The following is a 15,740-nucleotide window of genomic DNA, read 5'->3' as shown; positions in this document are numbered from 1 at the left end:
CCCCTAGGGCGACATCACTGGCCGGCTTGTATAGACACAGGTCAGCTGTGTAACCGACAATGCATTCTGTTGCTGTGCGGGGGTGGGAGGATGAGGGAGCAGCATGTGTGTGAGGTCATGCAGTGGGCAGGAAAGCGGTGGGAACAAAGACGTCGTCACCGCTCAGCCAAGTTAATCCGCGGGGCGTGTGTATGGGGCTTTACTGTAGATAATGAAAATCTGACAGGTCTGTCAGGTTTTGGACTAGTCCAGCTCATCTTGGGGAATTCTCAAGCATTTCATTTTATATACCGTACAAAAGCACTTAACTACGGTTGCTCAGTCCAACTGTCAGATTATGGTGCAAACAAGCAGGGAAACTGACCAATATCCTTGTATATATCATACATGTCAAACTCTGGCCAGTGGGACAAATCTGGCACACACAGCCATCAAATTTGACCCGCAAGGGGTTTCACCACTTCGCATTATGTTTGGTCGACTCTAGACAACAAAGGAAGCTATATTGGAGGCGAAGAGCTAGATCAACAGGGAAGCATTATGTCAGATGGAAAGGAAAAGCACTAGACGGTATGGGGGGTGGTCACTGGACATCAGAAAACTGTGTAGGGGAGCGAGGGGGCCACTAAACACCAAGTAACTGTGTAGGGGTGGGAGGGGGCCACTAGACACCTGGTAATTGTATAGGGGAGGGAGGGGCCACTAAACACCAGGGAACTGTATAGGGGAGGAAGGAGGGCCACTAGAATCCAGGGAACTGTATAGGGGAAGGGGGGGGGGGATCATAAGCCACCAGGGAACGCTATAGGGGGAGGGGAGCATTAGACACCAAGGGATTTTATAAGGGAGGGAGATGGCCACTAGACATTGAGGTTGGCCTGCAACTTAGTCACAGTCAGGGGCGTAACAATAGCCATTGCAGCTCCTATGGGGCCCTGGAGGAGAGGGGGGCCCAGGTGATACTTTATGTATTCACTATTAACTTTTTTGTGTGTTCCTCCACCCCTGACAGTGCCCATGGACTTTATGCATTCTGAGAATTTAAATTTCCAATTAGCTCATATCTGTAGGGTAGGGGCAGGTGGCATTGCTCAAGAGTGCCGACATCTGAGGGCCACATGAAAGTTTTGCTATGGGACCCCATTCTCTCGCTACGCCACTGGTCAGTGTTCAATTTCAGCCCTTTTTGTATTTGAGTTTGACACCCCTTGTATAGATCCATTCCAGGGAGTACTTTGGTAAAGAATAAAGGTAATACTGACCATATTCCATGATGAGATGGACTAATCTAAAATCTGTCAGCTTTTTACTACCTACTGTAAGTGTACATTTCACGTTTGGAGAAATGTACATTTTGTGTGTATGTACTTTAAATGTCTTTTAAAGGAACACTATTGTAAAAACGTGTAAAATTTAAACACTGAACCCATTAAACTACAGTACACCACAAAGAAAGACATTTCTTCTTGGTTTTATCACTGTATCCAGATGGTGGTTTTAGGCTAGAAGCATCTTTAACATGACACACAGCTTTCTTTACTGAATACAAGCAAACCATCAGAAATGGCTGGATCGTATCCCATGCTACATGACATTATAAGCCTACAGCAAAGGCTTGACATAAATCCCACCATACTCCCACAATGAGCACATGGAGGAGCAGTTCAGTCATGTGGCAAGCCACTTTGTGATGCGCTGAAATTCCAAATAAATGAGCAGTACCCTTTGTCATGCTGTTGTGGCGACATCAAGATTTGGAATCGCTGGGAACCAGCGCTGTGCAACACAGCTTTAGTATGATAAAGGGCTGAATAAAATTATATTAGATTTGATTTTACTTCATATGTCTCTGGTTGCATGGATTGTGTGGACTGCATTTAACATACGTTTGGGGATGATTGCATTATCATGTTTCTATAATATACTGTTTAGTGCTTAATATGATATATGTTACTGCTTATCATCAAGAAAACTAAAGTCATGTGATCTGCTCCAATGAACTAGCTATGAACATGCCTATGCAAAAGCTGAAAGCAGCAGTGATTGACAGACACATTTGGTGTGCAAAAGTACATATGGTCATGAAGAGTCAAAGCTGACTATTAGGAGGAGGAGGATATAATATTTCTATTCATATTGTATTGTATAGTCAGGCAGATTTGTTAAACTAAAACCTCTAGAAGTAAAGTTTCCAAATAAACCACCAGCTTCAATACTGCAATGTCCTGGCTGCCATTACTCAACATCCTGTGAAGGAGAGCTAGCTGTTCAAGAGATATAGCAACTTCCTCCACTTTCTTGCTAAACCTACATACACACGTTATATAAAAGTTATTTAAAACATCTGACGAATGACAGATTGACATATCAGATGACAATCGTCGTGAAAAACGTATCCAAGTGACAACGATGAGTGACCCATATAGTGCATTTTGCCGGATCGAATCAGCAGATGACGATGGCAGATAGGCAGATATCATGCAGTCAGTTAGGTGTATATAATGTTGTTCCACAGTATGCGCACGTCATGTGATACATTAATTCCCCTTGCAAGCACAGTATTCAAATGACAGTGTTTTGGATTGTAGGTGTGTGGACAACGTCGTTTGAAAGACTGTCATTTTTTTTGCCGTAGAAATGTCCTTTGCATGGCGTTCCTCGTTTGCAGCAACTTTAATCCAGCGTGTGTACAGACCTTAACGAATATTTCAGATAATCTATATCACTATGCTGACAGTAAGAGGAGGAGAGCAGAAGCATTTATAGAATCTTGCCAAGCTGCTGTGCATAGTGCTTACATGAAATGGGCAGGAAAGCGCTGGGAAAAATAAATCCACTACAGCAAAGAGGTCATAAGAAACGTGCTAACAGGTCTGTTTCTTCAAGATGCAGAAAGATTTACATTTTTTGATGTATGCTTTAACCCTCCTGGCGGTTTGCAAAAAATCCGCCAGGGGGCAGCAAACTTTTTTTTTTTTAAAAAAAATTTTCTTTTCATGTAGCGAGACAAAGTCTCGCTACATGATAGCCGCAGCTCAGCGGCATCCCCCCAGCCCCTCCGATCGCCGCCGGCGATCGGAGATCAGGAGATCCCGTTCAGAGAACGGGATCTCCTGGAGGGCTTCCCCGTCGCCATGGCGACGGGCGGCATGACGTCACCGACGTCGTGACGTCATTGGGAGTCCCGGCCTACCCCTTAGCGCTGCCTGGCACTGATTGGCCAGGCAGCGCACGGGGTCTGGGGGGGGGGGGCGGCGCGGCGAGCGGAGGCACCTAATCGGTGCGGAGCGGCGGCGATCAGACTGCACACGCAGCTAGCAAAGTGCTAGCTGCGTGTTGCAAAACAAAAAGTGTACAAATCGGCCCAGCAGGGCCTGAGAAATCCCCCTGCGCGGCATAGCCCGTGCTCAGCACGGGCTTACCGCCAGGGAGGTTAAAGAGAACCAGAGACGAAAGCACCCTCATGTACTTGACAATATATATCAATGGGAACATGGCAGTAAACACCTACTCTGCTCTTTGTTTCCTTTTTCACTGCTCAGTTTGCCTGTTATCAGCTCTGATAAGAATCCCTGACTGAGCATTCAGTCTAGCTTTGCCCTGTAATGATTATAGCTGAGTCAGTCTTCTGTGATGTCTTTTCAAGCCCAAGCCTGCCCCCTACTGGCTCTACTTTCCTGCTATGTATTCTCGTAGCAGGAACGCAGAGCCAGGAGGGGGCAGGCTTGGGCTTGAAAAGACATCAAAGAAGACGGACTCAGCTATAATCATTCCGGGAAAAGCTAGACTGAATGCTCAGTAAGGGATTCTTATCAGAGCTGATAACAGGCAAACTAAGCAGTGAAAAAGGAAACAATGAGCAGAGTAGCTGTTTATGGTCATGTTCCCATTGATATATATGGTAAAGTACATGAGGGTGCTTTCGTCTCTGGTTCTCTTTAAGTAAATTGTAATTTAAATAGATTCTACATTATGTCCAGAAGGAAGTACCCAGTAATTTCAAATATTCGTTTTTACTTGTTTTGGATTTATACTGACTTTCAAAAAAGGCAAACGTCATGTCACTCTTACCTGCAACGTGTCACCGAAGCTTAGCTTGTGAATAAAGTGACTCATGTCAGGGTTCTGTGGCTGAGCCGTGGCTCCATGAGTGGACACATGAAAGTTCCCAGGCACCTGGTAATAAAGGCATGATTAGGTTCATCAACCCATATATTGGTCTAACTTGTCCATAACACTAAGGGCCTGTTTCCACTGCACACGAATTCTGGATGCAAAAAAAACTGACTCCAATGAATGCCTATGGGCCTGTTTCCACTAAACTCTATTTGCAGATTTCTGCATCATGCCTCATTTCCCATAGCAACATCTAGAAATCTGGATGCAGAACTGGTGGAAATAGGCCCTAAGAGAATTGTTCAAGCCTACAATAAAAGGATAGCATGACCTCGGCCCTGCGCACAGTCACAGCCCTGCACATGTACACTACAGTGGCACATATGGACACAGGTGGGCGCAGATACCTGGCCTTTTATTAGGTAGTATAAGCTCCTTTTAATACACATGTTAAAAAACAAGAAAGCGAATGAAGTAATGCATAGTTGTGCATAGCCAGACACTACAGTCTTTAGAAGTAAGCACACATCTGATAATACATTAACAGTAAAGAATGACTTATAGAAAAACATCATTTACATTTGCTACAGAACCACAAGAATGTCATGTGTCATCACTAACTCTCCAGGCTTTTAGAGATGAACAGTTTGCACTGGGTGTTGTCCAGTCAAGTTGCTACAATCCTTGACCCACCTATATTATGCCATGCGCTTCTGCATAACCCACATACAAATGCAGTAAACTTATTAGGCAACTCACTCATACATAACCTGCTTTCCCATATGTAATTAGATGTCATCATCAGTGTATGTAAACTTGAACTCAAAAGGTGATTAAAATCAAGAATTCCTGATAATTCAACTGGAGAAGACTTAAATAGACGGTAATTATTAAGACCAAAAATGAAACCAGATTGGTTTCATGCATAGATTATTTTATATTATAAGGTAGAAAATGAAAGAAGAGTGCTTCTTTACCTTATTAATGGTGAAAAGTCCCTCAAACCGGCAACCATTGCCATTGCTGAGAGGAATTTTCATTGAATTATCGATGTGGCCAACTTCATGCCTGCCCATTTCATCTTGAATATCCAGACCCACCACTGAAAATCAAAACAAGTAAAAACTCCCATGAAGCTTTTAGTTCATAAACCTACCAGCATAAGCATCAATGAGAATATGGGTAGAAATATATAGGCATGCAACAACACATTTTCAACGAATACACTTAAGTCCAATGGCACAAGGAAACACTCTTTGTTCTCATTCTGCAAAAAAAATGTGTATCTTGTGAAAATCGAGCCAGAAGAAAATGCTGTTTTCGATACAAAAATGACTTTGGCGAAAAAGTTTATCCCTTTGCTTTGTATAACTTTACTTTGTATATGGAGATGCCAATAAAGAACCAGAAAAAAAAAATAGATACCACACTTTTCTTATTTCCTCTCCATGAATTCTAAGTAAACAGATGACAGCTTGGTCACAGCAACTAAAGTCAATTTTTATTTTTTTTTATTTTTTACAAAAAATTCCAAAACTAGTACCCCAATTTTCCCACTTTGAGCATCCCTCCAGTGGGGTAAAAGCAGTGACTGGACTGTAGCCTTTAAAGTGAACCTGTGGTGAGAGTGATATGGAGGCTGCCATATTTATTTCCCTTTAAGCAATACCAGTTGCCTGGCTGCCCTGCAGATCCTCTGCCTCTAATATTTTCAGCCATAGAACCTAAACAAGCATATGCAGATTGGGGTTTTCTGACAATATTGTCAGAACTGATAAGATTAGCTGCATACTTGTTTCTGGTGTAATTTAGGCACTACTGTAGCCAAATAGATTAGCAGGGCTGCACAACAACTAGTATTGTTTAAAAGGAAATAAATATGGCAGCCTCCATATCACTCACGCCTCAGGTTCACTTTTAAAGGAAAACTCAGTCATTTCACTTGTTGCATTTCATTTTTAATAATGTCCTCCTCCTGTATGATGTGAAAGGGTACTACCAATATGTTGAGGACCAGGGGCATAATTCACTAAGCTGTTACAGCAGAGCAGCTTAGTTTGAGCAGTGCGAGTTAAAATCCTCAGGGCACGCTACAGAAAACTTTGAGTACCGTGGACCGATAAGCGTGTTTCCTGTTGTGTTAAGACTGATTCGTTTCTCTAGGAAATCCCTTTGTGTTTGAGGTCTTAAATAGAGTTGATGCTTGAATTTGGTATAACGAATTCTGAACACTCAAGTACTGCATAACTCCACACTTCAGCACCATTTCAGTACCGATCAAATGGACAGGGTCAGGGGGAGTTCACTACCTGCACTTCAATTTGCTTTCCATGTGACTCCGACTCTTCCTCCTTCCAAAGCTGGGGGGGGGGGGGGGGGGGGGGGGTTAATAGTGAACTCTCCCTGACCTGGTCAAGTTGTTTGGTTCTGAAATGGTGCAGAAGTGTGGTGTTCAACAGTACTCAAATGTTTCAAATTCGTTGTGCCAAATTCAAACACCAACACTAGTCTTAAACATACTTATGACATTCCTTCTGTGTGAAGGCCTCTTTTGTAAGTTTCTGGGTTTATGTGCTCCCAGGTGCAGTGCTAACGAATTATTATATTTATAAAGCACCAACATATTATGCAATGCTGGACAATATATACATACAATGATACAAAGGATAACAGACGTAACAAGGTTATACAACATAAGACAAAGCTATACAAGGCAAACGGTACAAGATACGTGATCTTGTGATTTTGAGCTGGTTAGGTAAGCCCAGTAGTACAAGTACAAGGCTGTCGGGAAAGGAGCACACGATCATGTAGAATACACTAGGGAAGGGAGGACCCTGTTAAAGGCGTACAATCTAAGGAATAAATATTCAGTAGAGAGTTACTGTGTGGTTGGGCGGTGGTGGCATGGAGTTTAGAAGGGTGGGGACAACTCTTGAGAAATCCTGCAGGTATGCATGGGAGTGGGAAATGCTTGGGGCAGTTAGGTGAAGGTCGTGGAGGACTGGAGGCGATGACCTGTGTGACGCTCACACGGTTCCCGAGAAAACCGCGTGTGCGTCATGGAGACACAAAGCAAATTTCATTGCAAGTAAAAATGACATTGTGTTAAAGGGAACCAGAGATGAACGTTAAACATATAATAAACATATGAATCTGTTGCTTGTAAAAAGTAAATGCTGTTACTGTTATTTTCCATTTTTTCCTCGGGAGAAATCCAAAATGGCCGCCGGCTCATACCCTTCCTTTTCCGAGTCATGAACACTTATCTAGGCTTGCTGCGCTTCCGTCCTGCTCAGCACCCAAGCCTAGTCTGGGGGAAGCATGCGCAGTGCTTTCCCACGTAGTGCACACGCACGGCCACGCTCTGGATCGCCGGTGACGTCACAGGGAGTGCGGACAACCCCGACCTGGAATCATCCGCCCTTGGCTGAAACGAGCGGTGGCAGCAGCAGCATCAGGCTGCGAAAAAATCATTACATAAGGTAATCTTGGCCGATCTAACAATACTCTTTCAAACCACCATCAAAAATGAAATATATCTGTGTACTGTGTATATATAGTGTATGTATAGCTCTGTATTTATGTATAGCTCTGTAAATCTATCTCTCTATATCTATCTATCTATCTATCTATCTATCTATCTATCTATCTATCCTAGGCAGCAGCAACAGCAGCCCCACCCTTCTCATCACAGCCCTCCGTGATGCTGTGTATGCAAAGCAGGAAGGCAGAGCCAGGAGGGGGAGGGCTTGAAATGACTTAAAGGAATACTGTAGGGGGGTTGGGGGAAAATTAGTTGAACTTACCCGGGGCTTCTAATGCTCCCCCGCAGACATCCTGTGCCCACGCAGCCACTCACCGATGCTCCGGCCCCGCCTTCGGGTCACTTCTGGAATTTCAGATTTTAAAGTCTGAAAACCACTGCGCCTGCGTTGCCGTGTCCTAGCTGCCACTGATGTCACCAGGAGTGTATTGCACAGGCCCAGTATGGTCTGTGTCTGCACCGGGCGCTCCTGGTGACATCTGCGGGAGCGAGGACACGGCAACACAGGCACAAAGGTTTTCAGACTCTAAAGTCTGAAATTCCAGAAGTGACCCGGAGGCGGGGCCGGAGCATCGGTGAGTGGCTGCGTGAGTACAGGATGTCTGTGGGGGACTATTAGAAGCCAAGGGTAAGTTCAACTCATTTTCCCCCGGCCCCCCTACAGTATCCCTTTAACAGAGGACTGACTCCGTTAATATGCTTCCAGTTCAAACCTAGACTGAAGGCTCAGTCGGGGATTCTTATCACAGCTGCTAACAGACAAATTAAGCAGAGAAGAATGAAACTAAAAGCAGGGTAGATGTTTACTGTCATGTTCCCACTAATATTTATGATAAAATACATGAGGGTGCTTCGTCTCTGGTTCTCTTTAAATCAACTTTTTTTTCCTACTCTCTGGATCTGCTAGCAAGCACTGGAAGTTTTTCTAATTACATAGTTTCTCTCATCCAAGTGTAAAGAGCGGGTCTACTGTCCACATGGGACACCCTAGAGAGTTTATAAGCCATCCATCAGAGATTAGATTGACAAAACCATAAACAGCATCCTTCTCTAGACTAGTATGAAGCAGTAAGATGCATCAGCATACCAGTCTTGGATAATTATGCAACGCACATTTATTGTGCACTATTCCACACAGGTAACCGACAATTGTTTTGGGGGCCTCGCAGGGTCCCCCTTTCTCAAGGCATGTGGGCGCCCTGCGAGGCCCCAGAAACAATTGTCTGTTACTTGTGTGGAATAGTGCACAATAAATGTGTGTTGCATAATTATCCAAGACTGGTGTGCTGATGTATCTTACTGCTTCATGATTGGAGTGACACTGCCTTGTCACATCATCAAGCACCCAGAACTAGATGGAGTGCCAGCTTCATTATTTACTATATCTCTAGACTATTAGGAACCGATCTCAGCAGGGGGGGGGCGGGGGGGGGGTCTCTTAGGGTTCCCTCAGCTGGGAGATCAAAGGAGACCATTTTCATTTTCTAGCTGACTCAGCTCAGAGAGCAGATGACCCTACCGTAACCCTTAATAATCCATAGACTACTAGAATTGTAATATTTCTGGTGTTACAAAGATACCAGGTCCTTCAAATTCGCAGAATGGGTTGGACTTCATGTGGCACTGGTTCTGAGAGATTTTCAACCATCTGGATCTTCCAGTACCAGTGCTACAAAGGGTGAAAGTAAGAACGGTGCTATGAGTCACCCAGACTCCTCATGTTTAGTATCAGAAGGTTCATAAAATTATGCGGATTGTGAATATGCATTCTGGTTCTTGATGTGACCTATGGGCACGGAGAAAGCGGGCAAAACAGGAATTGCGCCAAAATCTCTCCCTGTCTAATGGGGCCCTGCCCCTATTCAAATTGCACAAGGCGGGACTTGTACATGTCATGACCCCTCCCATCTACCAGTGAGGATTAAAACCCCAATGACACTGGGCCCAGCGGTCCAAATTCATTCGTCTGAAATCTTTGTCTAATAATAACGGACAACCAGCTGGACACTGGCAAAAATTCCTTGGATCATTTCTCACAAAGGCATGTCAATCGCCATCTTGGACTTTCCGCCAAAGACTTGCGATTGCCGCATGGACTACCAATAACAGTATTTGAACTGTACATTAAGACATTCTGTTTCTTTTCATCTGTACTCTATCTAACCAATCTGTTCTTCCGGACAGGTATATTTATCTGTGGGTTAAAATAGACAGTGTGTATGTAGTTTTAGAATAATACTAATGATTCTATCGTTCAGTCTTGTGTCTGTTCTGGTCATCTGATTGCTGCTACAACAAGCCTGCCCTCTGAAGAGTCAGAGTCATTCTACTGCATTGTTTTATTACTTTCTTATAAATTGTTAATTTGCTAGCTAGGTTGTAAATAACCGTTTTTTCCCTTCTAGGAATAGCTAGCGGGAGTCCTTTTCCTCCCTGAACACAAGAGAGTGGTGGCAGTGAAATTACCCGATTTCCAGAGCGAAAACAATATTTTTAGTTTACCGATTGTACCTACAAATCGGGGTTGTACATGTATGGGCTCCTCCAACCAATCTTAACCGTTTACTATGCACACAGTGAATCTGCCTCCAGAAGTCTCTAGTGCATGAGACCTGCATGGCAGCAGTGGCCTAGTAATACGGGATTGGTGAGTGATTGTCACATTACATATTGTCGGCAGTTGTGCAACCAATCTTTGTCAGTCTGCTCTCCGTACTTCCTGCTAATGCTAACAGGAGCAGATTAGACGGGATTGGCACTAGAGTTGGGCCGAACGGTTCGCCTGCGAACTTCCGTGGTTCGCGTTCCGCAGGCGAACCTTTGCGGAAGTTCGGTTCGCCCCATAATGCACCATGGAGGGTCAACTTTGACCCTCTACATCACAGTCAGCAGGCACAGTGTAGCCAATTAGGCTACACTAGCCCCTGGAGCCACTCCCCCCTACTAAAAGGCAGGCAGCGGCGACCATTACGGTCACTCGTGTGCCTGCATTAGTGAGAGTAGGGCGAGCTGCTGCACACTCTCTCTCATAGGGAAAGATTAGTTAGGCTTAGCTTGTCCCTGGCTGCATACCTGTTCTGTGAACCCACCACTGCATACCTGTTCTGTGAACCCGCCTATGCATACCTGTTCTGTGAACCCACCACTGCATACCTGTTCTGTGAACCCACCACTGCATACCTGTACTGTGAACCCACCACTGCATACCTGTACTGTGAACCCACCACTGCATACCTGTACAGTGAACCCACCACTGCATACCTGTTCAGTGAACCCACCACTGCATACCTGTTCTGCGAACCCACCACTGCATACCTGTACTGTGAACCCACCACTGCATACCTGTTCTGTGAACCCACCACTGCATACCTGTTCTGTGAACCCACCACTGCATACCTGTACTGTGAACCCACCACTGCATACCTGTTCTGTGAACCCACCACTGCATACCTGTACTGTGAACCCACCACTGCATACCTGTTCAGTGAACCTGCCACTGCATACCTGTACTGTTCAGTGAACCCGCCACTGTATACCTGTTCTGTTCAGTGAACCCGCCACTGCAAACCTGTTCTGTTCAGTGAACCTGCCACTGTATACCTGTTCTGTTCAGTGAACCCGCCACTGCATACCTGTTCTGTTCAGTGAACCCGCCACTGTATACCTGTTCTGTTCAGTGAACTCGCCACTGCATACCTGTTCTGTTCAGTGAACCCGGCACTGCATACCTGTTCTGTTCAGTGAACCCGCCACTGCATACCTGTTCTGTTCAGTGAACAGTTTGGTGTGTCAGTGTGAAGCAGTACCTTAATTACACTACCTGATTGATGTATACACATGCAAGATGTTTTAAAGCACTTTAGGCCTGTCATTTAGCATTCAATATAATTTCTGCTCTTAAAACGCTGCTTTGCGTCAAATCCAGATTTTTCCCGGGGACTTTTTGCGTGTATCCCACTCCGCCATGCCCCCCTCCAGGTGTTAGACCCCTTGAAACATCTTTTCCATCACTTTTGTGGCCAGCATAAATTTTTTTTTTCAAAGTTCGCATCCCCATTGAAGTCTATTGCGGTTCGCGAACTTTAACGCGAACCGAACCTTCCGCGGAAGTTCGCGAACCCGGTTCGCGAACCTAAAATCGGAGGTTCGGCCCAACTCTAATTGGCACGTTCTGTCACATTACTACCTTCTGACGATCCAGCAACCGGTCTTTTAACGCCTTGTAGATGGGATCGCGGGGCTGGATTGTCACAACCTGTAGCTCTGAGATGTAGGTAGGGCAGGTTTTCTTTATTTATAGGCCAGGCATAGAATCTTGAAACTTATCCTGAATCGGATAGGGAGCAAGTGCAGGGATTTACAGAGGGGTGATGTGGAAGTGAGAAGAATGGATGAGTCTTGCAGCCACATTCATAACTGATTGAAGGGGGAAATGCATTTCAAGGGGAGGCCAAACAGGAGGGAGTTGCAGTAGTCAAGGCAGGAGATGATGAAGGCATGGATGAGCAGCTTGGTAGTGTCCGGGGTCAGGAAGGGGCGGATCTTGGAGATATTATGGAGGTGGATAGTGCAGGCTCTGGAGACGTTTTGGATGAGGGGGATGAAGGAAAGGGCAGAGTCCAGGTTGATGCCCAGGCAACGGGCCAAAGAGGTAGGGTGAATGGAGTGTTGTCGAATTGTGAGGTGGGAATCTGGGAGGGGTGCAGCAGCGTGGGGTGGAAAGATCAGGAGCTCAGCTTTGTCTAGGTTAATTTTCAGGAACCTAGCTGACATCCAGGAGGAAATGGCTGAAAGACATGAGGAGAACTTTTCCATGGTGGTGGAGGAGAGATCAGGGGTATGGAGGTAAATCTGAGTGTCGAAATGAGTAAATTTGAGTACTGAACCAATCATGTCATCTGGCAAATTCAACTGACAATCTTGCATTCTAGCACGTCAAACCACTTTTTTTAGACCGAAGGACATACTTAAAGGGATACTGTAGGGGGGGGGGGGGGGGGTCGGGGGAAAATGAGTTGCAGTTACCCGGGGCTTCTAACGGTCCCCCGCACACATCCTGTGCCCGCGCAGCCACTCACTGATGCTCCGGCCCCGCCTCCGGTTCACTTCTGGAATTTCAGACTTTAAAGTCTGAAAACTACTGCGCCTGCATTGCCGTGTCCTCTCTCCCACTGATGGCACCAGGAGCGTACTGCGCAGGCCCAGTATGGTCTGCGACTGCGCAGTACGCTCCTGGTGACATCAGGGGAAGCGAGGACATGGCAACACAGGCGCAGTGGTTTTCTGACTTTAAAGTCAGAAATTCCAGAAGTGAACCGGAGGCGGGGCCGGAGCATCGGTGAGTGGCTGCGCAGGCGCAGGATGTCTGCGGGGGACCATTAGAAGCCCCGGGTAACTTCAACTCATTTTCCCCCGACCCCCCCTACAGTATCCCTTTAAAATATTTAAAATACAACTAGTAATTTGCGGACAGTTAAGTATCAATACTTCAAATATTCAGGAATGCAGTTGTCTGCATGATGTGCACAATGTGCTTGAAGCTACCAGGGCATCTGATGATGTGTTGAGTCAGGAACATTAATTACTACAAAACCCAATGCAAAATGGTAATAAATGGCAATAATTAAAGGTCTAGATCAGCCTTTTTCAACCTTTCTACCCTGGAGGAACCCTGCAAATAGCTTTTGAATCTCAAGGAACCCCTGCAAACAATTTTTTGATCTCGAGGAACCCCTGCACTTATTTTTGCAGGAGATGGTCTTTAAAAGTATGCGTAGCTGTTTATTTCACTACCCCTAATACACTGCCACTCATTATACTGCCTCCCAAGCCCCCAATTTAGTGCTTCTTGTTACAGTACCACCTATTATAGTGAGCTCCATTATACATCCCCACGATAGGGGAAAATGCCAAGGAACCCCTGCAGAGTACTCAAGGAGCCCTGGTTGAGAAAGCCTGGTCTAGATTAATGGAAGTCAATTACATGGCAAACACAGGGATGCTAAAGTTATTTAACCAACAGAAACTATTTCGTCTAACCAGTTTTTTTTTCCTGCAAAACAGCATAATCTGGAAAAATGAGAACTGTCACAGAAACTTTATTAGAAATTATCAGACTGTATTAAGGAGCCAGCACAAAGATAAGTGATGGGATTCTATAGCGGGGCAGATAGTAAATATCATATTACAGTATTAATACCCGTTGAAAGAAAGCGCTAGGAACATTTAATTCTAATTATTATCAACTGCAAATTATCACTCGATCTGGACAGTATAAATAATTTAAAAAATATGCCAATTGCCACTTTGGGTGTAAAGGAGCAAAAATGCAATTCCAAATGACAGTAGGCGGAAAAGTTATAGGAGACCAATCACATCTCATACTAACAATATTTATTTGTAGATACATTGCTATATTAAAAAAAAAAAAAAAAAAAAAAAAAAAAGCCTTATTGCTTTCCTCCAGCAATTCGGCATGGGAAGGGATTTCAAGGACTTCCTCACTAGAGCACAGCGGGATAGTGATGTAATCTGTATCATGTTAAAGTTAAACTTTGCATGCAGAGTGACGGGAACACAGGCATATGCAAATTGTATCTCTCCAGAAGGCAAGAGGTCAGCCCAAGCTCAAAGAGAGAGAGAAGGAAAATAAACAATATGGTAATAAAGGAGGGTTTACACAAGTGAGCAGTATATGGGCGATGCCTCATGGCTGTTAATTTATAGATACAAGATTCCATCAGTTGGTTCTTGTTAACCAGTGAGTGTTTTATGCCTGTCTAAGTGTGTTTTATGAATACCACCTGCAACAGATCCTTAGGGCCCCTTTTCCACGTGTGGCTGATTGGCTCGTTTTCGGGCAGTTCGGCCTTCTGGGCTGCCATCTACAAGCACCATTTGGCTGCAATTACATGCAGCTGCATGGAAGCATTTGGTAACACCACATGACACACAGCTGCATTACCCAGTGGTCATGTGGTGTGAGGGTTGTGCTCAGAAGCAGCTCCATGGGGGAGGGGGGGGAAGCTGCCAGTCCACCACCCATGCCAAACGTTAACAGGTGCCTGGCCAGTGGACAGGAGTAGCTGACAAGTGGTAATTTCACCTGCTTGTGGGAAAAAAAAAAAAAGAAAAAAAAAAAAAAAGACCCTACAGAATTTAGAAGAACTCTGTGAACTGCAATGAACTAAAAAAAAAAAGAAAAAAAGAAAAAAGGGAGGTTGAAGTCCCCATTTCCAGCATCCGGTTATCCTGATGCATCATTGCAGGAATCGGCTCCTAAGAAGAGTCATGAAAACTCATTTTCTTGAACAAATGAAAACCCCACCAGCTTTACAAATATTGCTAATTTTAAAATGGTCTAATTACTTACAGTCACATTTGAGGTTGGGTAAACTGACGTTTAAGAACACATCTATTTTTCCTCCACTCTCTTTATCAGGGTCGTCTACATACAGCTCATTAACACTGGAAGAGAGAACATAAGATAATGCATTAGGAGCCACTAGCAAGGTCTGTCAATAAGAAACCACCAGAATGAAAAAGACTCACATGCACATGTTCATACAAATATATTCACAATAAGAAAACACCATTGAGTTTTTTGTGTAAATTCTTACAGATTCAGTGGTGAAGACCCTCATAGAGAAGTTTGCTTTGGCATCAACAGTAATGCTATCAAAAGAATCCTATCTATATACACAAAACATTCATATGATACAGGTCTATGTATAAGAGAAACGAACGTACGGAGTTGCTGGATAAAATGTTCCGCTCTGCAACTACACTGGTAGATCACTCCCTGGCATTTCAGAATGCTTAGGTTTCCCCTATACCTCCTGTGACTGTTTACATGAGACCATGTACAAGCAAAAGACTCCTAACTCCATAGTTCTCTCAGTCTGTCACATACTGTAATCTTTTACCAATTACCACAAACTTAACAGAGCACAGAGCAGAATAAGGCACGCATACAGTCCCTAATCCAGAGAAAGAAGATTGCCACCACTTCCTCAGAAATCCACTGAGGCTTTCAGGTCTTTGTGGAGACCCAGTATGTGGCATGATAGAGCTTACA

At 44.5% G+C, this 15,740-nt stretch overlaps 1 protein-coding gene across 1 annotated transcript in view; it reads right to left on the bottom strand.

Moving 5' to 3' along the window:
• ERGIC1 (endoplasmic reticulum-golgi intermediate compartment 1) overlaps positions 1–15,740 on the bottom strand; it is a 134,577-nt gene that overhangs the window by 37,158 nt on the left and 81,679 nt on the right. The window contains exons 4-6 of the mRNA XM_068277163.1: positions 15,036–15,130; positions 5,094–5,218; positions 4,072–4,176 (exon numbers count right to left, since the gene is read on the bottom strand). Coding sequence (XP_068133264.1) covers positions 4,072–4,176; positions 5,094–5,218; positions 15,036–15,130 — 325 coding nt within the window. The remainder of the gene's footprint in view (positions 1–4,071; positions 4,177–5,093; positions 5,219–15,035; positions 15,131–15,740) is intronic.

The sequence above is a fragment of the Hyperolius riggenbachi genome, chromosome 3 (assembly GCF_040937935.1).
Source record: "Hyperolius riggenbachi isolate aHypRig1 chromosome 3, aHypRig1.pri, whole genome shotgun sequence".
In the NCBI taxonomy this organism is placed as follows: domain Eukaryota; kingdom Metazoa; phylum Chordata; class Amphibia; order Anura; family Hyperoliidae; genus Hyperolius; species Hyperolius riggenbachi.
This window is presented reverse-complemented; position numbering and strand designations above follow the sequence as displayed.